Source organism: Eutrigla gurnardus, assembly GCF_963514095.1.
Source record: "Eutrigla gurnardus genome assembly, chromosome: 4".
NCBI classification, from domain to species: domain Eukaryota; kingdom Metazoa; phylum Chordata; class Actinopteri; order Perciformes; family Triglidae; genus Eutrigla; species Eutrigla gurnardus.
In genome coordinates, this window is record NC_139918.1 from 31,116,814 (window position 1) to 31,143,762 (window position 26,949).

The 26,949-nt window shown below is 47.1% G+C and overlaps 3 protein-coding genes across 8 annotated transcripts in view; 2 read left to right on the forward strand and 1 right to left on the reverse strand.

The window, feature by feature from the left end:
• The window catches only part of camsap2b (calmodulin regulated spectrin-associated protein family, member 2b), a 29,092-nt gene extending 21,005 nt beyond the window's left edge, over nucleotides 1–8,087 (forward strand). For 4 of the 5 annotated variants that reach the window (XM_084007358.1, XM_084007359.1, XM_084007360.1 and 1 more), the window contains 10 exons: nucleotides 66–285; nucleotides 772–955; nucleotides 1,034–1,754; nucleotides 3,742–3,878; nucleotides 4,001–4,215; nucleotides 4,293–4,392; nucleotides 5,051–5,110; nucleotides 5,748–5,863; nucleotides 5,951–6,069; nucleotides 6,143–8,087. In XM_084007358.1, coding sequence (XP_083863484.1) covers nucleotides 66–285; nucleotides 772–955; nucleotides 1,034–1,754; nucleotides 3,742–3,878; nucleotides 4,001–4,215; nucleotides 4,293–4,392; nucleotides 5,051–5,110; nucleotides 5,748–5,863; nucleotides 5,951–6,069; nucleotides 6,143–6,442 — 2,172 coding nt within the window. In that variant the 3' untranslated portion in view covers nucleotides 6,443–8,087. The remainder of the gene's footprint in view (nucleotides 1–65; nucleotides 286–771; nucleotides 956–1,033; nucleotides 1,755–3,741; nucleotides 3,879–4,000; nucleotides 4,216–4,292; nucleotides 4,393–5,050; nucleotides 5,111–5,747; nucleotides 5,864–5,950; nucleotides 6,070–6,142) is intronic. The other variant, XM_084007362.1, reaches the window with a different exon arrangement.
• Nucleotides 8,088–9,152: 1,065 nt separating this feature from the next.
• On the forward strand, nucleotides 9,153–17,236 carry wdr47a (WD repeat domain 47a). Its single transcript, XM_084007014.1, has 16 exons — nucleotides 9,153–9,327; nucleotides 9,940–10,109; nucleotides 10,187–10,270; nucleotides 10,372–10,456; nucleotides 11,541–11,933; nucleotides 12,023–12,534; nucleotides 12,631–12,748; nucleotides 13,735–13,916; nucleotides 14,536–14,775; nucleotides 14,854–14,917; nucleotides 15,303–15,460; nucleotides 15,696–15,865; nucleotides 15,947–16,117; nucleotides 16,191–16,322; nucleotides 16,432–16,650; nucleotides 17,076–17,236. Exons 2-16 carry the CDS (start codon nucleotides 9,952–9,954, stop codon nucleotides 17,216–17,218), a joined length of 2,829 nt encoding a protein of 942 aa, XP_083863140.1. The 5' UTR covers nucleotides 9,153–9,327; nucleotides 9,940–9,951; the 3' UTR covers nucleotides 17,219–17,236.
• Nucleotides 17,237–17,330: 94 nt separating this feature from the next.
• gpsm2 (G protein signaling modulator 2) lies at nucleotides 17,331–26,797 on the reverse strand. 2 transcript variants are annotated; one of them, XM_084007016.1, is made up of 14 exons: nucleotides 26,780–26,797; nucleotides 22,562–22,783; nucleotides 22,344–22,479; nucleotides 22,075–22,214; nucleotides 21,844–21,967; nucleotides 21,459–21,574; nucleotides 21,159–21,314; nucleotides 20,979–21,087; nucleotides 20,754–20,883; nucleotides 20,593–20,669; nucleotides 20,215–20,403; nucleotides 19,955–20,114; nucleotides 19,637–19,827; nucleotides 17,331–19,486 (listed from the first exon to the last, which is right to left on the reverse strand). In XM_084007016.1, the coding sequence occupies exons 2-14, from the start codon at nucleotides 22,780–22,782 to the stop codon at nucleotides 19,310–19,312; spliced, it is 1,926 nt and encodes a 641-aa protein (XP_083863142.1). In that variant the 5' UTR covers nucleotide 22,783; nucleotides 26,780–26,797; the 3' UTR covers nucleotides 17,331–19,309. The 2 variants fall into 2 exon arrangements, with proteins under 2 accessions (XP_083863142.1, XP_083863141.1); XM_084007015.1 differs by lacking the exon at nucleotides 26,780–26,797 and adding an exon at nucleotides 24,685–25,326.
• Nucleotides 26,798–26,949: the final 152 nt, after the last annotated feature.

Sequence of the window (26,949 nt, forward strand, 5' to 3'; positions counted from 1 at the left end):
GACAAAGAAAGATCGCCATCAGTATAGCTTTAAATATACACGTTCACAACCTGTTCTCTTCGCAGGTGGAAGCGGCTTTTACTCGCCATCGTCAGAGGATGGGCAGAACCGCCTTTCTAAATGTAGTGAGGAGAAAGGGAATCACCGCCCCCCTCAGCCCCAGCTCAGCAGAAACAGCTTCTCCAGAGCCGGCCTCCAAGGGAACGAGCCAGGGCGGCATGGAGCGGGCGGAGCGATGCAAGCCGGACGGAGCAGCTCCTAAATCCCCCTGTGAGGATGGCGGAGGTGGGTGTCGCTTACAGATACGAACTTGACAATTCACAGTCAGAGGAAGTGAAAAAAATCACATAAATCTTGTGGTGGGTCAGTTTGCCTCCAGACCACAAACGAACCGCGACAGAGTCCGCATGCAAGCAGAGCGAGAACTTCCTTTTCAGGCCATCTCTGTCCGGTTGTTTAGTCCAAACCAGAATTTGATTTAAAGCTTTCACTCCAGCCCAGATTAAGGAAACTGTAAAAACGTGGCAGAGTTCATGCTGTGAAAGCACCTTAAAATTATTTTCATTGGAAATATCAAAAATATCCCATCCTCACATTTCAGAGCCTCGTAAAACGGGTGTGATTTTTACTTTTAGCAGTAAAACCACAAAATAAAACAACCATATGATCATATGAGATCGTTAATTGACTGGCTGACCCGTGTGTGTGTGTGTGTGTGTGTGTGTGTGTGTGTGTGTGTGTGTGTGTGTATGTGTGTGGCTGCTGATGCAGGCGTGGCTCCGGGAGAAATCGACCTGACAGAATACACGCGCTCCATTGAGAGGCTGAACACGTCGCTGGGCTTCCTGCAGACCGAGATGCAGCGTTTGGCCCAGCAGCAGGAGAAGATCATGTCCATGAGAGAGCAGCAGCAGCAGGCCTGGGTCATCCCTCCTCCTGCTCCATCTCCACACAGGTAGCACATCATGACTTATAGATTTGAATGATTTTACAGGTTTTTCGAACACATATTTCCTTGCGTTTTCCTCCACAGGCAGCTCCGTGAGTTGCGTAGCAGCAGCGTAACGGGCCGGGGATCAGGCCGAGGCTCTGTTGGCTCTTTGTCTCCCATCCTTTCTTCTTCTGGCTCTCCCTGCGCTCCCAATCGTTCCCCTGCTGGCCTTAAGCGGCGGCCAGCCTCCTTCCACGCCAGGACGCCTCGGACTCCGCGACCAAACGATCTGAAGGTCACGCCCTTCAGTCGAATGCTCAACACCCCCACCTCGGTGGACAGCCTCCCCAGACTGAGACGTTTCACCTCCAGCCAGAGCCAGAACTGCTCGTTTTCGTACCTGAGCCACGACGAGGGGCCTCAGGTGAGCAAGAACGGGGACGACAAGGACAAAGAAAACGCTAAGGACAAAGAAGAGGTAGTGGGAAAGAAGAGTGCAGGCACTCCTCAGCCTTCTACTAAAGACGCAGCCAAAGAGAAGGAAGATGAGCGACGGGGGGACAGAAGGGGTGAAGTCAAGCAGACGAGGTCATCAGAGGTGCTGAGCCAACCGGCGTCCGAGATCCAACAGCCCACGAGCAGCCGGGTCAAGGGAGACGCGCAGGACAGAAGAGACCTGGTGGAGGTGCCTCTGTCTGGGCTGAGATCTCCGGGAGGACGACCCCGCGGTCAGGAGAAGACGGGAGAGGGTGAAGGAGACGGAGAGGCAGGAGGAGACGCAACCGGAGAAGACCAGAAGATGTGCTGTGGATTCTTCTTCAAGGTGAGTTATATGAAGGATCATATTTATAGTCTCATAAAAACATTTAATATAACGTATGGGATGATAATCCATGTAATAGCTTCTTGAGCTGGACGAACACACGTGGGCTAAATGTGACATAGTGTTTATCCATAAACTAACTTGACTTGGTCTGCTTTCTGTTGCCATGTTTTAGTGCCTCCATACTGCTTTTAGTGACTTTTGTAGTGTGGAAATGCCAAGAGTTTATACACACATAACAAAAGGCTCCCTTGCAACTAAAGACCAAGATACCACAACACTTACTAATAAGAAGCCCGTTGTTCTCTGCTTATATCGAGTATCACTATTATATCAAGATTTGCTTCAAACCCACAAGAGCAGCCTGAAAATGATTCGAATGTGAAACGTTAGTATGAGAGTTTATGGAGGCTGGTGGGGCGATCCTGACCCCAACACCTGGAGGCCAACGCCTTATCTGAAGCCAACCAGCTACACAGTGACGGGTCGGGCCAAGAAATGCAGTGGGATTCTAAATTACTGCTAACTCTTTAAAACCAGTTTGGCTGCTGAATTAAAATAAAATAAATTTAACATTTTATATGATATAGGGGTCCCTCCACTAGAGGCACTAGAGGCCTTGGGGGTCTTGGCCTGAAAACGTTGAGGACCCCTGCTGTAGAGGCGTTCCTGTAGTCACCATGGGTGCTGCAATGCTGGTGAACTTTAGTGACTCTTTACGCCTCAAACATGTGATCACCAAGTCAGAACAAACGGCCAGCTGTTGTGTGGCGTTGCTCTTACCTGCTGAGGAGGAGTCATCTGCGTCCCTCCGAGGCCCGAGGCGGCCCGAGTCCGAGGCCCGAAGTGGCCCGAGTCCGAGGCCCGAGGTGGCCCGAGTCCGAGGCCCGAGGCGGCCCGAGTCCGAGGTCCGAAATGGCCCGAGTCCGAGGCCCGAGGCGGCCCGAGTCCGAGGTCCGAAATGGCCCGAGTCCGAGGTGGCCCGAGTCCGAGGCCCGAGGCGGCCCGAGTCCGAGGCCCGAAGTGGCCCGAGTCCGAGGCCCGAGTCCGAGGTCCAAAGTGGCCCGAGGTAGCCCGAGTCCGAGGCCGAAGTGGCCCGAGTCCGACGCCCGAAGTGGCCCGAGTCCGAGGCCGAAGTGGCCCGAGTCCGAGGCCCGAGTCCGACGCCCGAAGTGGCCCGAGTCCGAGGCCGAAGTGGCCCGAGTCCGAGGCCCGAGTCCGACATGTCGGCGCTTCCGCCCGGATCATGTTAACCCACAGTCGGCGTCCTTCAATGCAGCAACATCCATCTTCATCCGCGCGCCAAAGTTCATAAAAATAACGGCTAACATAGCGGCTTCCTTATACGTCACTATAGCTGCTGCAATGCTAGTGAGCTTAATACCGTACATCCGGGTACGTCACGGCCCTTAGTTACCTGAGAGACGCCATGATGACGGTTGGAAACGGCTTGTTTCCCTCGTCTGTAGTCTGTAACCTGTAACCTGTAACATGTAACCTGTAACCTGTAGTCTGTAGTCTGTAGTCTGTAACCTGTAACCTGTAACCTGTAACCTGTAACCTGGCCGCAATTAACCACCCGTATTTATAGAGTCACATGTAGGCGACTGCCACCTAGAGTGCAAACAGGTGAATTGCATCCAAATCAACACAAAGGTAGACAAAGGGATACTTAACCACATTTAATTATCTTCTCATAACTGAACTGATCCAAAAAAAGAGAAAGAAAAACAGCCAGAAGACAGATGCTGGTAAACCATGATTATAATTACAGTGTCAGAAGGCCATTACACTAATGTCACATCAACTACTGAACACCGCCGGGATTTCTGTAATTACACACTTGGATGTCATTTGTCATAACTTAATACACGATGTAGATCATCAGCTGAGTAAACAACAGGACTGCTGCTCATGATAATAATAATAATAATAATAACAGGCATGGTAAGACTATAATTTGTGTGTTCCCACCATCACACACCAGGATGATATGAAAGGGGAGGAGGACATGGCAGCGAAGAAAGCAGCGCTCCTGGAGAAGAGGCTGAGGAGGGAGAAGGAGACTCAGGAGAAGAAGCAACAGCAGGAGCTGGACCAGGAGCAGAAGAAGGAAGCTGCAAGGTCTGTCTTACTTTCTACCTTTCCATCTGTTGCCAGGTTTGCAGCACCAATACACACAGTGTGTCTTTTAAACTTGACTGTGCTGTCATACAACAGATCTTTACGTCTTTCTCCTCCTGCAGGTTGAAAGCCGAGGAGGAGCAGCTGAAGAAGGACGACGAGAAGGCGAGGAGGGATTACATCAAGCTGGAGTATTTGAGGAGGAAGCAGCTCAAACTGATGGAGGACATGGACGAGGTCATCAAGCCCCGATCCGGGAGTCTGAAGAAGAAGCCGCGGCCCAAGTCCATCCACAGGGACGTCGTGGAGTCGTGCACGCCTCCCGCGAGAGCGTCGGGTGAGCAACACAGATGAAGCACAAACGCATGCTTTGTTGCTGCACGAGCGCCACTCTGACCCGTCCTCGTGTTGCAGGGGTGCGTCCTCGAGGCTTCTCCGTGTCGAGTGTTTCTTTGGCGTCTCTCAATCTGGCGGACAATGACAGAGACCAGCCGAATAACAGGAAGAACAACAGGTAAGAGCCACTCTGCCTCCAGCGAGGATCAGATGGATGTAAGAAGCACAAGAGGATAATAACACCTCTGAATTAGGTGTAAATACACTGTTGCCCATAAAGTTTTCAGACTCAATCCTCTGTTTATTCCTATTTAAATGCATCAGTTATCACGTTTGACCAGGTGCAATGATTACATTATGTGTCACACAATTAGCCAGGTGAAAATGTATTCATGCATAACATTTGTTTGGCGCTATGAAAGACACTTTATGGGCGACCCTGAGTAATATGGATCAATGTTGAAATGTTTACCGATGTTAAAGGAGCCTCAATGATTCCCATTCAGTTACCGTTGATGCAGGTTTGTATTTTGCATCCTTAACGCACTGCACCGTGTGCTGATTTGAACTCCTGTGGTGGGATTGCATATCAAATTATTTGAATCATCATATTCTCTGGTTGGGTCTGGAAAAAAAAGCTAAAACAACAAAATAAATGACACTTCAGTTCTGCTTTGCTTATTGCTTATTAAAACCTAAAAACCTCGCTGATTTGAATTCCATGAGGTGTTTTGATGTTGAGGTTATTTTTTGACTTTTATGAGCCTTTACACTCCTGATTTTCTTGTACCCCTTCCCTCATTTCTCTCCCTCTCTATCCTGCATGCGTCCCTCAGAGGCACTAAAGTATCCCACATCCCGTTCTTTCTGAGCTCTCCCAAAGAAAGAAAGGGAAGGTTAGTAATGCTGCCGGGAAAAAGCCACGCTGCAACAGAAGAAGTTAGCTCCTTAGCTCCATGTGACTTCAGTCTGCATCTCATTCGACATCCTCTCAACAGACATAAAAGTAGAGACAGTGAAAAACTTAGAGATAATCCATCCTGCTGTTTTTTTCTGCTTCTGCACTGAGGTACATAGGAGCCGCCATGTTTCCGCCTCAGCTCTGCTGCTCTTTATCCTCCCTCTGTCTCTTGTAGCTTCAGGCTGCTGTTTGCTCTCTTCTCTATGCTGGCTGCTCCTCGCTTTCGCCCGCCGTCGTTTGCCGTTTCCTCCACAAGCGCTCGAGCTCGAGCTCATCATCCCTCACAGTAGCCATAAAGACAGCACTTTGCTTTGACTTGGCTGAACATGCCTTTCTGTCCCTCGCTGAGTATGGACAGTATGATTTAATGCGAGATAACAGGCAGGGTGTGGGGAACTGTGTCACAGCGTCTGACCTTGTTTTTACCACATCTCTCTATGTCTGTATCCGTGTGTGTGTGTGTGTGTGTGTGTGCATGTCTGTGTGTGTGTCTGTGTCAACCTTTACACGTGTTTGTTTGGGGGTTTTGTCATCTCCGTGTCTGTTGTTGGTTTGTACGGGATCGTCTCCAGGCCGGACTCTGCAGAAGGATTTTCCTCTTGCCCTTCGACCGGTAGTCGTAACGGAGAGAAGGACTGGGAGAACGACTCCACCACCTCATCCACTCCCTCCAACAACGAGTACACAGGTACAACACATACCTGGACCGTGTACACAGATACTCTCCATGACGTGATGTTTCATTTCTTTGCAATCTTACCCTTTCTTCCCACAGGACCCAAACTATACAAGGAGCCAAGTGCCAAGTCCAACAAGTACATCATCCAGAACGCCCTGGCTCACTGCTGCCTGGCTGGCAAGGTCAACGAAGGGCAGAAGAACAAGATACTGGATGTACGTTTTTGCAGATATGTCTCCGTGTCATTCTGCATTCAATATTCTAAACGATGACTGTGTGTTTTTGCAGGAAATGGAGAAATCCGAAGCCAATAACTTCCTGGTGTTGTTCCGCGACGCCGGATGCCAGTTCAGGTCCGTGTACGCCTACTGCCCCGAGACGGAGGAGATCACCAAGCTGGCGGGCATCGGGCCGAGGAGCATCACCACCAAGATGATCGAGGGCCTGTACAAGTACAACTCGGACAGGAAGCAGTTCAGCCTGATCCCGGCCAAAACCATGTCGGCCAGCGTGGACGCCATCACCATCGCCAGCCACCTGTGGCAAACCAAGAAGCAGGGCACGCCCAAAAAACTGCACACCAAGTAGAGCCAGATGGACCGGCAAAGATCTGGATCTCTGGAACACACACGCAGGAGAATTTGTGGATTTGAACTTTTAAAACGGACACACGGTCCCACTGTAATAACTCCCAACTGGAATGTAGATCACAGGCGGGCCTCACAGACGCTGCTGTTCCAGAGCTGACTGTTACCTTGTGGACCACTTCAACCGGGCACATGTATGTTCTTGTCAGCATGTGTATCGATGTTCTCATGTGCCAAAAAAAAAAGATAGGCGGACCAATGCCTTACCTAGTTGAACCACTGAAGCACTGAATGTCACGCCTCCGATCGAGGCCCTTTGGTTTTTGATAAGTTGATCATGTGTGGCCTTATGCTTGTTTTGTGTCATATGGATGCGCTGTGAGTGTCATTTTGTCAGCGCCTGGTTTGAAAAAGCTTGTTTTGATACAGGAGCGTTTGTGTGTATGCACACACAGGTCTGGGATCAGATTACGGCCCCCGTACGAGTCACACGGGTTGACCTTTGTGGTCTGTGATCCGGCAGAGGCAGCATTTTGATGAGGGTTTTGCTGCTATACAGGCATGTTTTTGTTTTTTACATGTGAAAAAACATAATAACAACAGATTCAAATTTGTGTATGTGTGTGTATAGTGAAGTGCCAAGACGAGTGAGGAAAATACCTCAGTTGGTTGATCGCAAATTACTTTCCAAAAGTGTGAAATGATGAGACTATCGAGCATATGGAGTACCACGGAACAGTTCTGGAAAAAGCACCTGCGATGGACTCTTAATTTATTTCATTTTGATAATGCTTTGAAGATATTTTAAAAAAGGCGTCTTACATTTTATTCAGAGAAGCTTAATATACTGTACGTACATAAGTTAAGTTTGTATATGATGGCACATCCATTCAAAAATGAACAAGTCCGCTTGTGGTAGCTTTTAAAGTAGCTTTTTATAATTTATCACGTGTGCGTATCCGTGTGTTGTCGTTTGGGGCCTTTAATTGTGCTACAAATGCAGAAAAGTGTGACGGCGCAGCAGTGTCACAGGTGATCACCAGTAGTAGAGTAGACGGAAACCCACCCACGTGTCATCAGTCTGTGCAATCTAAGAGTGTAGAGAATCACCGTAGACCATGTCACAGTTGGAACTAACACATACTTAAAATGCCACTTTCATGTGGATGTTTGTCTGAACTATTAGATCTTGACTTCCCTCAAAGAAGCCCACAGTTGTAAATAAATGAACTCACCTATGATAGCACTTCCTCGTTGGTCGAGTCGTTCCCCCACATTCAGGACTGTCGTTCTCTTACTTTACTTTCACATTTTTAATCATGTTTCTTCAGTATGTGTTGGAACTGTACAGATATATTTTGGCATATAGAAGTATTTTTTGTAATGACATTGACCTGATGGAGGCGAGTACTAACGAAGCAGTACGGCCGATGAAGGAAGCGCGTTGAAAGCAAAGGGGAATAAAGTCTGATTGAGGCTTTATTGGGGGTTTGTATGAAAGCCATTAAGTATACTGAGAAAATAATTTTATTTCCAACTCTGACTTCATTTTCATTTCAATTCAGTAAATATGCTCAACTGTTCATGGATTTTTGTTTGTTTTTCTATTGCTTTGAGCTTTATTAAAATGCCAGCTATCAACAGTGTTCATGGTGTCTCATTTCACGTCTTTATTGATTTAAGTGGAGCAACAGCCTCATTTAAACTAACAGAACATCCCTCCACCACCAGAAGAGCTCATAGCATAGGTAAGTATCATGCACATATGTAATGAACTACCGTGTATTTACTGTGATGATACACTATCAACTTAGTTATTCAGAAAACCTGCGCTCCAGAGCCGGTATACCCTCATGTTGTTTTTAGATGGATATCCAATAATATCTTATTGCAAACATATCGCTATTCATGTCGGCTGAAGATTAAGAGGAAATTGCAGACAGAAATGGTTTGAGGTCATTGAGAAAGTGTTTCGGGGACATCGGGTGAAACGGAGAAAATTATATTCTTTTGTAACGTTTTATTTTTCAACAATAAAATGTCCCCTCCTGTTCTTATTTTCAAGATTTTCAAAAGTTAAGCATCTATGAAATGTGCCTATAATACTGTAATGATTCTTAGAAATATCACTACAAAGTCCTAGTGCAAGATGTTATTATTTTTGCATATGAATTAGAGCAGTGTTAACACTAATAGGATCAGGGGGTAAAACGTTGGCACCTGCCTCGTCTTTGGGTTTGACAGCATGGAGGTTCACTGAGGGGCCAGGCTGCAGGACATACAGGGAACAGCTTACCCACAATCCATTTTAGAAGACAGTATAAAAATAACCATGCAAGTAAAGGTACTGCATTCAAAATCATACTTAGTAAAAGTACAGAAGTACTGGAATCAAAAGTAAAAGTACTAATTATGCAGAATGGCCCACGTCACAATAAAAATGCTATCCTTTCTATAATATTATTGGATTGAATTTATGTGTAAGCATCACTCCAGAGCAAGAGGAAATATAAATACCTCAAATGGTACTTATAGAGGTTTTTTAGTAAATGTATTTACATTTCCACCATATAAGGCCTCATTTAACTCTTCCATGCCTGTATTTGTAAAAACTTTGACATTTTATTGATGTATTATGTGCTGCTGCTGATGTGACGTTTACGTGCAGTGCGTGTGTGCGGGTGGATGGAGGCGGCGCAGACAGCAGCAGGGCTGGGCAGCAGCGGACCGCAGCGGAGGAAGATCCGGCAGGGAGGGGACACAGTCGGGACAGCAGCAGGACAAACACCGCTGACGATACGGAGCAAGAGTCGTCGTCACAGCGGCAGCGCGAACAACCATCCCGGGGGGGCTGCGTGTTTCCATCCCATGTATTTTTAGAAACAGGTGAGCTTTGAACGCATCACGCAGGGAGGTTGCGTTGTTCGGGGAGGCTGTCAGTCCGCCCAGCTAACTAGCGGTGATGCCTCTCCCCTCGGCCGGCCACTCTCCCCGGTTAAATTAGCCCGCTTTATACGGGCTCTACCGCTAACTAGCTATTTGTCGCGGTAATCCGGTTGTTGTATTCAGAAGCTATGTGACGCTAACAAGTAGCCTAAGCTTCTTATACTGTTTGGCGTGAGGCTTAGTGGGCTGTGTTATTAGCTTTCTCTCATGCTAGCTTAGCAGGACTGCAGTGTCTTTGATACCTTGGGAAGCAAGTAAGTAGCCAACATGCTAGTTTGTGTAGCAGCAGATAACAACAACATAGTGACTGTTAGAGGCAGTAAACCAGCCCGTTACCTGAGCCTCTGTAATAGCACATCTATGGGTCACACTGGATTCACTCATTCACATGAATCACACATGAATCACACATGAATCACACATGAGTTACACATTCACATAACTTGTGACTAAATTGTGTTCAAACAACATGTAAGAAGGGATTTGTCAGGTTTGTTTGGGTGTGTGGTTTTATTGTTTTTTTATGATCTTCTTTGCCTTTGTCTCTGGCAGCCCGTCGTCACCATGACAGCGGAGGAAACCATCAACGTGAAGGAGGTGGAGATCATCAAGGCGATCCTGGACTTCCTCAACTCCAGGAAGCTGCACATCAGCATGCTGGCCCTGGAGAAGGAGAGCGGCGTCATCAACGGGCTCTACTCGGACGACATGCTCTTCCTCAGGTAGACCAACACTCTGCGTCTCAGTGTCCCGGCTCCAAAACAACTGCTTCTATCAAAACCCACTGTTTCTGTTTCAGGCAACTGGTGCTCGACGGCCAGTGGGATGAGATCCTGCAGTTCATTCAGCCCTTGGAGTGCATGGATAAGTTTGACAGAAAAAGGTGTGTTCGCTGTCGGCCTACAGCAGCAAAGTTAGACCCACGACATCAACGCTGGCTTCTTCTTGTGTCACGCTTCCTAACGTGAACTGTCACGTCCTCAGGTTTCGTTACATCGTCCTCAGGCAGAAGTTTCTGGAGGCTCTGTGTGTGAACAACGCCATGTCTGCAGAAGACGAGCCGCAGCACGTAAGTCACGAGTAAATGCAGCCGTGAATCGTCCTCCTGTTGGAAAGACTAGGTAACACTGCTGCGTTGTCTTCCCGCTGACTGTCACTGGTTGTCATGGAAATAAACAAGAAGACTCGATATCAAGACATTGTTCAAGACAACTCTGCTTGTCATCTGAACAAACTTGAGATGCAACGATATATCGATACTGATATCGGTCCGATACTGGCTGACTAATGGCTCGTGACAATGGGCCGATCTAGCATTGGATACCATTACTTTCACAAATAAGACTACAGTCCATTTGTATCTGTTTTTATTTGTTACACTGCATTTAGGAAAGCAATGTTTAAGTCAAGTCGAACTCAAAAGAATGATCCCAGCCACGTCCACACAGTGAGGCGTAGAGCTTTCTAGTTAAACACGGGTATTGGACCGGTGATCGCTGCATCCCGACAACAAACCTCCCGATCTTTGAAAGAGATGAGAAGGAAGGTCGGGTGTCTCGTAGTTACTTGCATGTGAGGAATGTCCCGGCTATTGGCCTCGCTGCAGCGAAGGGCTTATCCAGATTAAGCTGTTTATGTGCACCTCTCATTCTACGTGATCGACTGTCCATGTTAGAATAAGCCGTTTTACATAATACAGCCTGTTCACCTGTGATGACCCGCACACAGGTGATTTAGTGAAAATGCAAAAAGGAAGTGTGGCTATCTGCTGCCCCCTTCCTTTTTGTCTGAGCTGTAGATTGCATTTATCACATGGGGGGGGGGGGAGACTGGACGCCTCAATAGCAATAATAGTAAACAATGGGTACTAATGTGCTTCTTTTTCTCAATACTAAAACTAATTTTGCAAAGCAAGCATGATTATACCACAGTAATCTGTTTAGTTATGGTAAAAGCAAGTTGCCAACAGCTTTGGAGAACACTTGTGATACTGTGATACTCCAGCTGTCGTGTCCTATGAACTGGTCTGAGTTCTGTGGACATCAGTACATTGGTGAGCAATAGTGCACAGAGGGGTGTGTATTGGTTGTTCAATCGGTGCTTTTGAGAGAAAAACTCAGTCATCTGTGACCATTTTAAATTCCCTTTTGTAGTTGGAATTCACCATGCAGGAAGCAGTGAAGTGCCTCCACGCCCTGGAGGAGTTCTGCCCCTCTAAAGACGACTACAGCAAGCTGTGTCTGCTCCTCACGCTTCCTCGCCTCACAAACCACGCTGAGTTCAAGGCAAGATATATGAAAGTGGATGAAAAGCAGAAGCTTTTTACTTACATGTGTCCGGCATGCATCCTGATGAATGTCGTCCTGCAGGATTGGAACCCGAGCACAGCCAGGGTGCAGTGTTTTGAGGACGCCTGCGTCATGGTGGCGGAGTTTATCCCTGCAGACCGGAAGCTGAGTGAGGCTGGATTTAAGGCCAGTAGGGATCGACTCTTCCAGCTGCTCCTCAAGGGCGTCCTGTATGAGTGCTGTGTGGAGTTCTGCCAGGTTTGATGCACTGAAACTTAATTACTGTGGTCTAAACCAGTTTACGGATGGGTCGGTGTTATGCTCACTGGATGTGAATTTGTGTGCAGAGCAAGGCGACAGGCGAGGAGATCCCGGAGAGCGAGGTCCTCCTAGGCGTCGACATGCTCTGCGGTAACGGCTGTGACGACCTCGACCTCTCTCTGCTCTCCTGGATGCAGAACCTCCACAGCACCGTCTTCTCTTGCGCCTTCGAGCAGAAGCAACTCAACATCCACGTGGACCGCCTGGTCAAGCCCACAAAGACCGGGTACGCCGACCTCCTCACACCGCTCATCAGCAAACTGTCTCCGTACCCCTCGTCCCCGCTGCGCCGCCCACAGTCCGCTGATACCTACATGTCACGCTCCCTGAACCCAGCACTGGACGGGCTGTCCTTCGGGCTGTCCGGCCAGGATAAGAGAGCGAGTGCCGGGGAGACGGCGCCGGGTAAAGGTGTCTCTCCCATGTCCCACTCGTTCGCCAACTTCCACTACCCCGGAACGGGAGGACAGAGTCTGAGCAGGAGTCTCATGATGGAGAGCTCCGACTGCCACAGCATCTTTGAGGAATCCCCTGAAACGTAAGGGTTCGGGGCGGACCACGGTTTTAACAGTCCCACGTTTAATGTAGTACCTTGTTAGATCATCTGCTGCTCTGGTGTGTTTTCTCTGTGAAGGTCAAGGACAGACACGCCTGTGGACAAGATGCTGAGTTCAGCTGGAGCTCAGAACCTGCGTCCTGCCTCGGCTCCGGGTGAGGACGCACCATCGCCTGGCTCTGCCGACAGGAACGAGGTAAACGTCTATAGCTGACTTTGCTTTTTAACTCATTAGACCTTCTTACGGCTCTGCTGTGTTTTATTTCTTTGAGGGGTGGAGCCTACACCACAGGTCTATATATGGCTTCTGATAAGTCTTTTCCAGTAGGGTGTGTCATCCTCCTCTTGCAAGTGTGTATTACAGCCTAGTGAGTGTCAAGGCTGACTTGGAGTGATACTCTCTCTATAGCTATGTTGTCCTCTGCATCGATGAGATCATTTCATCGTGGCTTACTTTTTCAAAAAGTCCCAAACCAAAAAAAGAAGTCCATAAATCTTCTTAAATACTCTACATATACCTCCAGAAAATCATCACGATTTCTTCAGGATCACAGTAATCCAGTGATAGTTGTCTATAGACTCAAATGAGACCGAGGAGCCAAGGTGAAAGAAGCCCAGGTGGATTTGGTTCTAGGTGAGAAACTCAGCAACTTAAGCACAAGAACGAGTCATTTCTGCTCTCATGTTGCCTGTAAACGGTGTTGGGTTTCTGTCCGTCTCATGCTTTCTATTCTGGTCCCGTTGTGCAGCTCGGTGTGAAGTGCTTCGTACTGCCGTCTCGTCACCCTAGAAACACATAAGGCCAGAAACAGAAGCAGACTTTGGGGGCCTCTGTGATCTCTCCGTCACACTCCTCTTCCGTTCTCTTTCTTGTTTCCCGTCTCTGCCCTCCGAACCTTCTGAAGAGCTGGCACAGTGCCAGTGTCTGCCCCCCCGCCTCACATACAGGAGATCCGTTCCCATCAGCTTGTCAGGACAGGAAGCGGAGGACAGAGAGGGGAAGTGACCTGTCCTCAGCTCTCAGTCTCACCCTCCTTCCTCCTCTAATACCTGAAACAGGAGAAATGGGAGAAGCACGGCTCATCGGACAACAATGCTGTCTTTGTGCGGGTTGTACGCCTTGTTTGTGCTAAACTGTCTCCATGTGTTTAAATGACCAAATAAATCGTGTTCATTCCTCAGCTCCGTGACTCAACAGAGAAGTATGAGGAGTACTATCGCCAGCGTCTCCGTGTGCAGCAGCATCTGGAGCAGAAGCAGCAGCAGAAGCAGTTGTACCAGCAGATGCTGCTGGAGGGAGGGGTCCAGCAGGAGCCTCCGCCCAGCAGCATGCAGCACAGCCTCACGGAGAAGTTCCTCAACAGGTACGGGTCGTCTAAAACCCTCAGTCAGTGGCTGATTACAGCGCGGCTTTTCATTTCTTCATATGAGCAGCTGTGTCATGTTACGGCTCTGACCATGATGAGCCCCATGTGGCTTCTCCTCGCATTGATGCACACCTCCCCCTAACTGGAACACAGCTCCAGTCCACACTGCACCATCTGTGGTGATGGGCTGCATCACATCACATGGGATGGGACTATCGCACCATGTGTATGAGCTCTACACAATATTAGACTGAAAAATAGCACCCAACTCAAACATATACCACGGCAACTTAAGCATGCTTCAAAATCACAACCAAAGAGTATATGTAGCTCTGAACATGGGACAAAAATAACATTAGAGATGTGTTAATAATTGCTCCGTCAGCAGGACAAAGGCCCTTTGATTTGTCCCTTGAGAGTTCCTCCTGTCCCTTTTCCCCAACCTCTCCTCGTCTCTGCATCCTCTGCATTATTCACAAGTGTAGCTGTGCATAATTACAGCATTGTCCTTTGTCCTTTGTTGTTTAAACTGGATTTATCTGAGTGAACTCGGTCAGCGTTCTGACAAGTAAAGAGTACAAATACAAGAAAACTGTGATCTGCATGTGCTCCTCAGGTCCATCCAGAAGCTGGAGGAGCTCAATGTTGGGATGGAGGATTTAGGGGAGGAGGTGAAGACTCTGGCCCAGCAGTGTAATGGCAACGGGAACCCACCGGCCTCTGAGGACAATAACAACCCTCCATCTGTGACCGCGGAGCAGACCCGAGGGGGAGGGGTGCTCAGCAGCACCCCACAGCGCCCGGTGGGGGGGCAACCGGTGCCGCCCCCAAATGAGTCCCCGGTCGTCTCCAAGAGGTACTGTGGGTGTGGTTTCTTTTCTTTCTTCGTTTGCACGGTTGAATTTGCTGATTACTGTATTCATGTTTTCTGCAGTGAGCAGAAACAGAAAGGAAGTCCACAAGGTGATTCTCCGGGCTCCTTAACCCGAAGTAAAGAGGTAGTTATGAAGTAACACTTCATCACATCTGCTGTAAATACTCAACAAGCATCGTCTCGCTGCACTGAATAATGAACCTGAAGTTACTTTTGTCGTTTATTATTCACGTTAGCTGTTATTGCTGTTACAGAACGGGTGTTCCTCTCTGAAATTCTCTGATCTGATTCTAAAGTTGAGCACATTCTCTCGTCTTTGTCAGAGTTTAAGACGATACAGTATCATGTGTCAGTTTGCCTTTTGACTAAGCAGATTATAACATGATGGTATTATGATGTCATGGTGGCATCGTGACATCATGGATATCATAGGGTGGGGATCAAAGTAGATTATACTGCTAATTTCATGTAATCTGTGTGTTCATGGGTTTCCATGTGTGTGTTTTCAGGGGGACAAGCCTAAAAGCCTGTTTGTGCCAGTGCACTCTCTGGAAGACACTCAGGCCATTCGAGCTGTCGCCTTCCACCCGTCTGGATCGCTCTACGCCGTCGGATCCAACTCCAAAACCCTCCGCGTCTGTGCTTATCCAGAAACATTAGACACCAGGTGACGTGGACAGTCCAACCAACCATTAGCCCGCTCTGTTACGGAGTCATTGTTACGATTGATGACATAATGCATGTTGTAGGGTGACCCTGACCCAATGCTGTGATCCAGTGCATTGTAGAACATAGATGATACCGCCTTTTCTTTAGTGAATTCAACTATGTATTAAGGGCTTTTAATGGTCACCTGTAGCACATTGTTTGAATTCTTTCTTTTCCCCTCTTCCTCTCATAAGTGAATCAAGTCCAATAAAGCAGCCGGTTGTTCGCTTCAAGAGGAACAAGCACCACAAAGGGTCCATTTACTGCGTGGCCTGGAGCCACTGTGGGCAGCTGCTGGCTACAGGCTCCAACGACAAATACGTCAAAGTGTTACCTTTCAGTGCAGAGACATGCAACGCCACAGGTACACACGGTGGGATGCTCTAAATCGGGGCGTGGGGGCTGTTATTGTCACAATCCCACCAGGACTCGTATTTGCTTATAGGCCCGGACCTGGAGTTCAGCATGCACGACGGCACCATCAGAGACCTGGCCTTCATGGAGGGTCCAGAAAGTGGAGGAGCCATCTTGATCAGCGCCGGAGCTGGAGACTGTAACATCTACACCACCGACTGCCAGAGAGGACAGGGTCTGCACGCCCTCAGTGGACACACAGGTACGCTGACCGTCTCCTCCAGTGGAGAGTCACTTGCTACGAACGGGTGTGTGACGTGTCATTGTGTGTTCAGGTCACATCCTGTCTCTGTACACGTGGGGAGGCTGGATGATTGCCTCTGGCTCTCAAGACAAGACGGTGCGTTTCTGGGACCTCAGGGTGCCCAGCTGTGTCCGAGTAGTTGGGACTGCTTTCCATGGCTCAGGTATCGCCTCGGTTATCCATTTTGGGATCAAATATCCAGTATTCCTGCTTTGTTACTGGCAATCATTAACTCAAAGCTACGACCTCCCCTCCTCCTTTTTTATGCACAGGCAGTCCTGTTGCCTCGGTAGCAGTCGATCCTAGCGGCCGTCTCCTAGCAACAGGACAAGAAGACACTGCGTGCATGCTGTATGACATCAGAGGGGGACGAATTGTCCAGGTGTGCCGGCCGCACACCAGCGATGTGCGATCCGTCAGGTTCTCCCCTGGAGCTCATTACCTGCTCACCGGCTCCTACGACAACAAGGTCATCGTCTCCAACCTCCAAGGTACGTCTCCTCTCCTGCTCACATATTAATGATGCAACTTACTGTATGTGACTGTGTTCATCAATGTCAAATGTCAAACTCAGTATCTGCAGAGTTTGGACTGTTCAGAAACCAGCTTGGGCTCTGGGGAACTGTCAAAGGCATTTTTGACTATTTTGGAAACTACTTTTGTATTTTTAGTTCATTGTAAAAAGTAGGCAACATGTAACTCTGTAAAACCACACTGTTGTTTTTATTATTGTTATTGTTATTATTATGTACGGGTTAAACTAACAGGATGCAGTAATATTAATGAGTGAGATTTAGAGCTGCTGGCAGGACATGAATAAGCAGGTGGCTTTTTCTTACAGGAAAAAGGTTTGTAGTCGGTTTGTCATGATTTTAAAATCGGCCTGTCTGAGCTTCACTTCCTGTGTGTGTTTTAGGTGACCTGACCAAGCCGCTGCCTCACACCGTGGTGGGAGAGCACGGCGACAAGGTCATTCAGTGTCGGTGGCACACACAAGACCTGTCCTTCCTCTCATCCTCTGCTGACCGCACGGTCACACTCTGGACACACAACCCATAACACACACACACACACACACACAGCCAGTTATAATCTAAAAGACACACATTCTCCCTAAACCCTCCTCTTGCACTAATCGACACGTCACATTATTTTAACACGCTTACAGCTCGAAAACACACACACACACACACACACACACACACACACACACACACACACACACACACACACACACACACACACACACACACACACACACACACACACACACACACACACACACACACAGGGAATGGGCCTTTGACTTCTGTCTGTAGGAAAAGACGGATTCAAACCTGTGCCACGTCAAAAAGCACACAAACTGCATGTTCTCTTTTTTCTTTACGCCGCTCACCGGCTGCCGTCATCCTGAGAGGTAAAGCAGCGGGATGGTTAATTATTCTCACCATCACGTACGTCTACATCCTCACTCCTTACACACACCAATCAGTTGCCGCATGTCCTTTTTTTACGGAGGAGTTGTTGAGATTAGGACTGAGTTATTTGTTCATGATGGTGCCTTCCTTGAGTTCTCAGTTTCCATAAGAAAAATGTAAAACCAAAACCAAAAAAAAGACAATGTGGTCATTTTCAAGATCAAAGTTTCTTAAGTCACCTTCAGAAATCCTACATTCCTTCTTAGCATATCATTTTCTGACATGCTGCTATTTGTTTAGGGAAACAAGTTTAATTTATGGTGTGTGGTGTGATTTATTTCAGTGGGCTTTTCCAGTGAGGAGGCTGAATATCTGGAGGTCATACTATCAGCTGTTGCTTCCCTTTGCAGATGTCTAATGTTTAACCGTATCCACCGCATTGCTACTACTCAACGTGTGTAAAATTAGCTCGTGGATTTGTTTTGAATCTGAAATATTTGCGCTGAAGCTGTTACGGTGTCTTGTGATGGCTTGCTTGCTATGGAAAATTGTCATGTCAGCATCAAAGGGAAAAACAAAGTGTAATGTGTGGTCGAGTGTCCCAGCATTCAGGTTTGGAGTCTTCAGTGTTCTAAAGCTTTGGTTTGTCTACTGCTGTAACATTCCACCAGTAGGTGGCAGTCTTGACCCACAGCGAGAGTCCAACCATATGCACAATGAACTCCGGATGGAAGCACGGGTGTTTTGATATTTATTTAGAACCAGTATTTGGGGCATATGCATAGTATTATTTCCTTGTATTTTACATGCGCACTTTCTTTTAACTAATATTGATTTACTTACAAAGATGCATATTTTATGTTAATGTGTATATATTGTTTTAACAAATTAGGCCAAACTAATACCTACGTGGATGTATTTATTTCAGTTGTGTTTATGTATGTACAGTTATTAGTATGTTTCTGAAATGCTAGTGGCTGTTATATTATAGCCTTTATGATTCTTATTTTTAAAAGAGTAACATAAAATTAATTCAAAGCTCGAGTCTAACTGCTGGTACGTTCATTAAAGTGTCTTTTACACAAGATGTGTCTTTTGTTTTTGAACATAAAATAAATGAAAACGAGGCGTCTACATGGACGAGGCTTTATTCCTCTGATGTCATTGAAACATTTAGTACAAAGGAGCATTAGGGCTGTACAAGGGTTAAATTAATTCTATTCAAACAGTTAAAATACCATTTCCTTAGCTTGATGTTGGTAACTCTTAACACCCCCCCCCCCTCCCTAAAAAAAACCCTCTCATATAAACAAATACATGTTAAGAGTGCTGTACCTCATAGTCACACTGACTGAGACCACTGTGAGTAAAACCACATTAATTCATAGTGATGGGACGGCAAAATCACAACAATCATTAAAAGCACAATAAATACAGACATAACTGCAGTTGTGTATTGAAAAGTACACATGGGGTGAAATGATGACACAAGGATATAAAAACAACACTTTTATCCCTGATTCTACTGAGTTTGTTGGTGTTGTGCAAGTCGTATGAAACAACATTAATTTGAGGTTGTTTCCATACTGTAGACTACATATAATGCTGACAGTGCTTTGTTTTGTCCACATGGACACACGTAAAGATGCACAGAGCATGTGAGCGAGCGCCCACCGCTCTGCCACGTCTTCATGACAAAGAAAACAAACGAACCCCGGTTTTAGTGCGTGGTTCAGGTGGAGCCGGAGCTCGGCCGGGCTGCAGCGGCAGACGGCAGCGTGACGCGCTGCTCGTCCATGCGTTTGGCCTGAGAGCGCATGATGAGGCTGAAGAAGTCCTCGTCCGGTACAGTCGGCCCCCGGACCGGGGGAGGGGGAGGGGCACAGCGCTGGTCATCCAAGCGGGACCCCTGGTCAAGTGAAGAGGAAGGAAGGGAGCATGAGTTTGAGATTTGTATAAGCCTGTTTAGAAAAGCACATGATAACATCTTGTGCATTGAATGCAGCGCATGGTCATCATCGTGCAGGAAGCGGTAGCACTGGATATTTGGTCGAGGCACCTGGCACTTGACGAGCATATCGAAGAAGTCGTCGTCGGGCTCAGCGCTGTCGGCGTTGGCCATCAGGTGGTTGAGCACGGCCTGGCTGCTGTTTTGGTTGAGCCTGAGGCCCGGCAGGCTTCCCCCTGCTCCAGAAGACTCCTCTAACCGCCGGCCTTGGGTGCCAGAGACGTTGGCAGCCTCCGATACAGCTGATGAGTTAGAGAGAGTCAATGAAGTGTGAGAAGAGACACACAGCAGAGGAGTTTTATTTCAGTATGAAAGGGGAGATATTCTGCAGGAACTGGATGACTTTTCAATGCGAATGCATTCACTCACATTTCCTGATGGCCCTGGGAGGTGACTCTGGTCCACTGCTCAATGATAACCTGCTGCCCTTATCCTGTATTGAACAGCGTTGATCATCCATACGGTTGCTCTGGAAACGGCTCAGCAGGTCAAAGAAGCCCTCGTCTCCCAGCATGTCAGGACTGAGCCGCTGATAAACAACAGGAAACATGAGAAGGGTTTGATGACAGCTGTGGGATACTAATGATGTCCAGATGTGTGTGGAGTTATCAGCTGAATGTGCCGTGTACCTTCTGGGGTCCCTGTGCTGCCGTCTGGCTGGTGTCCAGAGTGTTGCTGGTGTCCTGGAGGACCTTACTGCAGCCTCCGGTCTTGTACTTCTTCCCACGCAGACGATTGACAAAGAACAGCTTGGAAGAGCTCTTAGCCATGGACGGTTTGGACTGTTTGCTCAGGATTTCACTGGTCCACTTCTGACCCTTTAACGCACAGGAATGGATGAGTCACCACGGTGCAGAAGGAAATGAGGGGAGAGACGATTAGCTTGGAGGAGATAAAGCATCCAATTATCTGTGATTGAAACTTTAAAGAAATACATCCGTTGGTCGCTGTGTAACCCGGACAGAGCGACGATGGTGGACTTCCTGTGACGAGAGAGAAGTTCTTACATTTATCTTGTCTGGCGTGAGTTTCATCAGCTCCAGGTTCTCCATGCTGTGTCTTCTGCTCATCCTGGGCCTCGCACCTAAAACGTATACAGCAATCACCACAATATAAACCCCGTACAAAAAACCACATGTTAACATAAGACATATATCTTATAACCCACCATGTAGGTTGTAGTCTATATCCTTGTTCTCTGAAATAGTGGAGTTATTAGTGCTATAACTGAGACCCAGAACCATCTGGAGATCAGACACGTTCATACGAGCCGTCAGCTCCCCACTCCTGTCTCCGGTCTACAAAACAAACACAAAGGGAGGTTCATTTCACGACTGAAGGAATTCTTATCCTGCTTTTGAAAAGTAAAACCGCTTTCATTTCCATGGTGTACCTCTTTGCAGATCTCCAGGTGTTTCTCAGCAAAGTGCATGGCTTGGTCGTGGTTCCCCAGTGCAGTGTAAGCATTTCCAAGACTCCAGCATGCACGGCCTTCCCCAATCCTGCATCCGAAACCCATTTAGATACACGTACAGGGACATAGAATGCAGGTCATGCATGTGTGTGTGTGTACCTGTCGTTGAGGTCCTGGGCTATGATGAGGTGTTTGAGGTGGTAGTCGATGGCTCGCTCATAGTCCTGCAGAAGTGTGTAGGTGTTGCCCAGACTGTAGCAGGCCTGGGCCTCCACAGCTCGATCCTTCAGCTGCCTCGCCAGCTGCAGTGTCCTCCTGACAAACCAGAGAGGCCTTACTGTTCAGAACGGGCTTCTTCTATCACAGGCTCACATTCTCAGAAGAAATCCCCACAGTCTGGGAACCGATCATAGACAAACGGAAGAGTGTTTGCTGAGATAACAGTTGGCTGTGGCTTACTTGTAATGCTCGGCAGCCACTTCAAATTCCCCCAAAAAGATATAGGCGTTCCCCAGGTTGCAGTAAGCCCGTCTCTCTGCCGAGCGGTCGCCAAACTCCTTAGCTATGAGCAAGCGCTGCTCAAAGAAGGAGACATAGAAACATATTTAGGATGTCTGGAAGTGTAATAATAACAGATGTAGGTTTTAACGGAGTCGCACTTAGGAAGCTCGTCTATGGAGCGTAGACTTTGAGAGAATGCTTTGATCATACGGCTGTACAATAAATACAATTTAAATTCTGACTATGAAAACAACATTTTTGACTGTACTATCCTATGACATACTCTACTGTCTTTTTTTGATGACATAATAGAATGAAAGGCATTGTAAGGGTTACACCACACCTGTTCGTGAGAGGCTACCGCTTTGCGAAAGTTTCCCAACAAGTAGTACGTGTTGCCGAGGTTACCGTAGGTCCGACCCTGAGCTGCACGATCCCCGAGCTCCTTCACTATCGCCAGGTTTGCTCTGAAGATACACAAATGCAATATGATATGTGATAGCAGGAAGGCAGTGTATCGTTAATATATGGCCTGCTCATATGTCCACCGGCACCACATTGAACGTCCACTTACTCGTAGTACTCGGCTGCCTTCCTCAGTGCCATCATGACCTCCTCAGGGAAATCCCCAGGCTCAGCTCCACTCCAGCAGATACTTTTGCCTTTGGCGTGGTACACGTTCCCAAAGTTATACAGAGCTCGGGCCTGACCCACCTAACACGAATCCAGGAGAAACATGTCAGTGCTTAAGGTTGATCTGAACCCTCCCCGCCCCCCGATACATGACAGAATATTTCACTCTTTGCATGACCACTCATAGGCTTGAATATCCTGCTGCCTCACCTTGTCCGTCATGTCTCTGGCTATGTCCAGGTGCCTCTGACAGCAAACGACAGCCTCGTCAAACCGCCCCAGGACCTTCAAGGTGTTGCCAAGGTTTCCACTGGCTTTGGCTTCTCCTAACAGGTCACCAATCGTCCTACGCAACACACATCAAGTTAGCAATGATAAAGACAGTAACGATCCGTTAGCGGGGTGTTGGGGTCTGGTGCAGGTCCAACCTGGTCAAGGTGAGGTCATGCCGGTGGAATTCCAGGGCCTTGGCGTAGTCATGAAGGTGGAAGTAGGCATTGCCCAGCTGGCTGTAGATGGCGCTGAGCACCTGCAGGTCCTCTGTGCCCACCTGGATGGCAGCTTCAAAGAAGGAGACGCCTGCTCTGTAGTCGCCCACTTTACAGAGGCGCTCGCCCTCCAACGCCAGCTCCAGGCAGGACACCTCCATCCTACAGCAGAACGAAGTGGGTCAGCTGCTAACTAGGATCTGACCTGCCGTTTGAACTCACCTCTAACCGAGCAGCACCAAGGTATCTACAGTCCAAAGACCATAAGTAACTCCAGTCACGAAGACCTGGTAAAACACATCTTCTCTGGCTGAAAGCTGCAGCCAACTGAGCGGACACCAGGAACAACCAGGAACAAAGTTTTCCGCCTTTGCTTAGAAAGAGGGCTGTTAGCTACTTCCTTCCAAATACAGAGAACAATGGCTGACTGTTTGTTATGGTAGCTCTCACATCCTTTTGACGTGCTTCAAAAAGTGAAGTGGGTCACTTTTATAGTCACACGAAGCAAAGAGCGGATAGAAATGTTCACCGTGTTTGTTAGCTTTGCTTTAGAATTCAACATAGTAGAACATTTAAAGGATCCTCATCGGGTAGTTCAATATAATATAAAAAACGTTGTAAATAGACTAATATTTAACATGAAATTAGAATGAAGCTTTAGGCGTTTCAAGGCCAGATGAAAGGAGTGTCTGACAATGGCTGCTGGTGGTTTATCTGCACATGGATTATCTTTAGATTAGGCAGCATGTGTGTGCAAAGCAAAAACTGTCAGTCTGCCAACTTTTGTTTTCCAGGAAGCTGTATTGTTGGAAAGAGATCAGCTTCATACAAAGTCAAATTCAGTCTGTTTATCTCAAGCTTTCCTTGTCGACCCACCCACGGTTTTGTCTGAAAGCTCTCCAAAAACTGTCCCAGAAACAGGAACATAAGTGTGAATTCCTTAGGTGAAAGTCAAAGTAAGTAAAAGCTTACATATTCCATCTTCTGCTATTAAAATCAAACAAACAAAGACAAACATGGTGTTCTGAATCGTTGATAAAGACATTCTTTCTCAACATTTTAGCAAATACTAGCCTACCTGCTTGCTTTCTGTGTCTTACAACAACAACAGCAACACATGGAGCTTCTGAACGGCATCTACCGAGGTTTCCACAAGAACAACTTCCAGGCTGCAGCTCCTCCTTTGTCTGAAGCGTGGAGAGAGCAACTCAACCCAATTTAGAGGTCTGTTGTTGTGTTTGTTGCTGATTCGAGTCTAAAAAAAGATTAAAAAACAGCTTTCCCTTCCCGTGACCTCAACACCCTTGGCCATCTGACATCATAGAGCTATTTTAGCATCACACAGTGGAAAACGTTCAAGGAGACGTATGTGATGTTGTCATGGTTTTAACTTCCAACGCATGGCAGCCAGGAAACTCCTCAATCAGCATTTTACTCAGCTAATCTGCTTGTGTTTAAAGCTCTCTCTTCTGACATGGTCACCTGAGATTAAGGCTGTAGAATGCACACCCGACAGATTACGTGGCTGAGGAGTGCCAAGTAGACGTATTAGACGTACCGGCACAAGCAGACTTCATAGTGAAGTTTAATGTCATTAACAATAACCCTCTGTGACAGCATCCATCGGAAAAAACAAAAAATCCCTTCCACCAAGCAAATAACCAAATAAGTTGGACACACGTGTGGCGAAGAACAAAGCAAGCCGTGATGAATTTTTTATGCTTGTTAAATATTGAAGCCAACTGGAGCCGACACACCTGCTGCCAGAGCTCTTTACCCGGGATGTGTGGCCAGCTGCCCGACGCCGTTTTGGGAAAGTCGCCTGCCTTTTGTCAACAAACGTACAAAGCACTATGAAACAGCCCTCTCGCTCTAGAATACAACTAAGCCCTTAGTTCTTAATTCCATATTACACATAACATAAAGCGACATTTCTTCTCTTAACCAACAACCAATAATTCATTTACAAACCCTTCTAAAACTACTGGAGAGCAAAATGTTAAAACAGAGCCAGGAGATCTACTCTACAGTCATACCGTAGTGGAGAGACGAGAGATTCCTACCTGTAGCGGACATGAAAGGACTCCTCAGTTCCCGTGTTAACCATTGAGCCACTGGTTTCCATTGATGTGCATAATATGAGGGAAAATCCCAGTTTTGTTTACGGGAAAAAATTGTTGCGTTTAAAAACAAGAGCCAATTAGAACCGGGGGAAAAAACCTTTGGTCAAAGGGAGGTGGGCAAGAGAAGGAAAACCAAACAAAAAGTCAGGAAATGTCGTCAAGCGTGTGAGCGGCCCTCTGCCGTACGTTGACCGGGGAAGGTCACCCCGCGACTGCTAGACAGAGCTGCAAAGTCCTGAGCGTCAGTCCACACACGGCTGCGTTCGCATACTGCACTGCAATCTCATCAGCAGCCCTCTGTGAAGAGAACACAAGATGCTGCATGTGAAGCCTCGTTCTGGCCACGTGTTGCCGTGGCAACACCAACCAAACAGCGGCGTGGACAAGCGGGGCAGGCAGAAAGTGAGAGAGCGGGCCAGGAATGAATGGACGGGGGTCAACGCAGCCGAGCTGTCAATCTAAGACGGTGACTCAATTCATCCGGGGCTTGGAGAGCTGAAAGGTGAGCAAGCTGCCAACGCCACAGAGTGGAACCTATGCAGACGTGACGGCACGTAAAACATCGTCTCCGGAGTGTGTAAAGAGGCAGTCGCTGGAAAGCAGGAGAAACCAGCATCCTGTTGCATGATTCATGTAGAAAAAGCTCACTAAATTAAAAGTTAAGCTCTGAAAGAAGAGAAACAAAAACAGAAGGGCCGACTGTGCGTGAGCGACTTCCACCAAGAGAAAGGACGGCGATAAGCAAGCTACGTGGATGAGATAGACGGCACCAAATAAAGACCAGAGCCCACCATTACCTCATTTCTCCATGAGGTCACACACATTTGTCCCCCAAATTTAACCCATCAGCCCCTCCCCCACACACACACAGGGATATGGGACAGAGCACTTATTTGCAAACTGGGTTAACTCTTTATGCTAAATAACAAAAAGAAGAGAAACAAGCAGTGGCTTTGTATTTTATAGATTAGCCATGAAATGACCACTGTGTTCTTTTTTCCAGCAAACTAATTTCTTCCAATATTTCCAGCCCTACTTTCCTATGGGCCACTCAATGTATGCTAAAGTGTCTTTTTTTCTCTCGCTTCTTCTAATATGACTTTAACTATAAAATTCAAAATATTCATAATTGACTGTATTTATTAATCCAGGCCCAGTTTTACCTTCTGTTCATAAAAAGGAGGCCAGTATTCAGAAAGGACCAAGCAGCTCCTAGTATTAGATCAGCACTGAACTCGTACTGCTAGAAGAAACAAAGGAAAGCAAAACAAGACAAAAACAAGAACTGCTTTAACAAATTGTGACATCATGACCTGTTGATGTCAGAATCACTCAGTAAACTAAGATTAAGGTTGTTGTGAATTTCTCTCAATTAAAAAACATAGTATGAATGGGAGTACAAATTCAACAATATTTATTTTAAGTGTAATTTACTTAAGAAGAGGCTTGTTTTTTTTTACCACTAACCGCATTAACTAAACATAACATAGTGTATAGGTTATATATGATGAATAATTGTGTTTTAAACAACCTGTCCTGAACCTGAAAAGGGAATAAAATCCCCTCTTTGCTTAACCTGGTCTTCCTGCTACATAATGAAGTCACAGTGCTAACCACTGGCAGTCTGTGCAGTACATGTTCCTGCACATTATTACAGCCACCGATGGATGTGTGCCAACGCCGGTGCAGCCTTTTCCACCATTGTATGCCAAACTGGGAGTGATTAAGAGAGAGCCTCCCCGCTCCCAGAGCTACACTGAGCACCAACAAGCTGGGAAGAGTTGATCCGTGACTTCAGGTGTTTTTTAATGACAGCTTCGCCGCAGGTAATCGCCGGTAATAACAGGACATGATTTCATCTTAAACACACAGCATGAGATCTAACTTCATCCTGCTTACATCCCATCCATGCACTTAAATGACATCTGCCACAGAGAGCACAAATCTAAATGTGGAAACGCCACTCAGCATCACAGCGTGAGTCAGCAAAAAGCACAAAACAACAGCAAACAAACGTGCGTGTCGACATACTGACCGGTGAGTCTTCCACACAGGAACAGGAAATCTGGGAAGCCTGCAAGGAAAAGTGTTGTGACCATGAATACACCTAAATATACTGTTGGTGCAGTATGTTGGTCTTACATGATGATGGACACTATGATGTAGATCTTTTTATAGAACATTAAAACACTACATTCTTGGTGA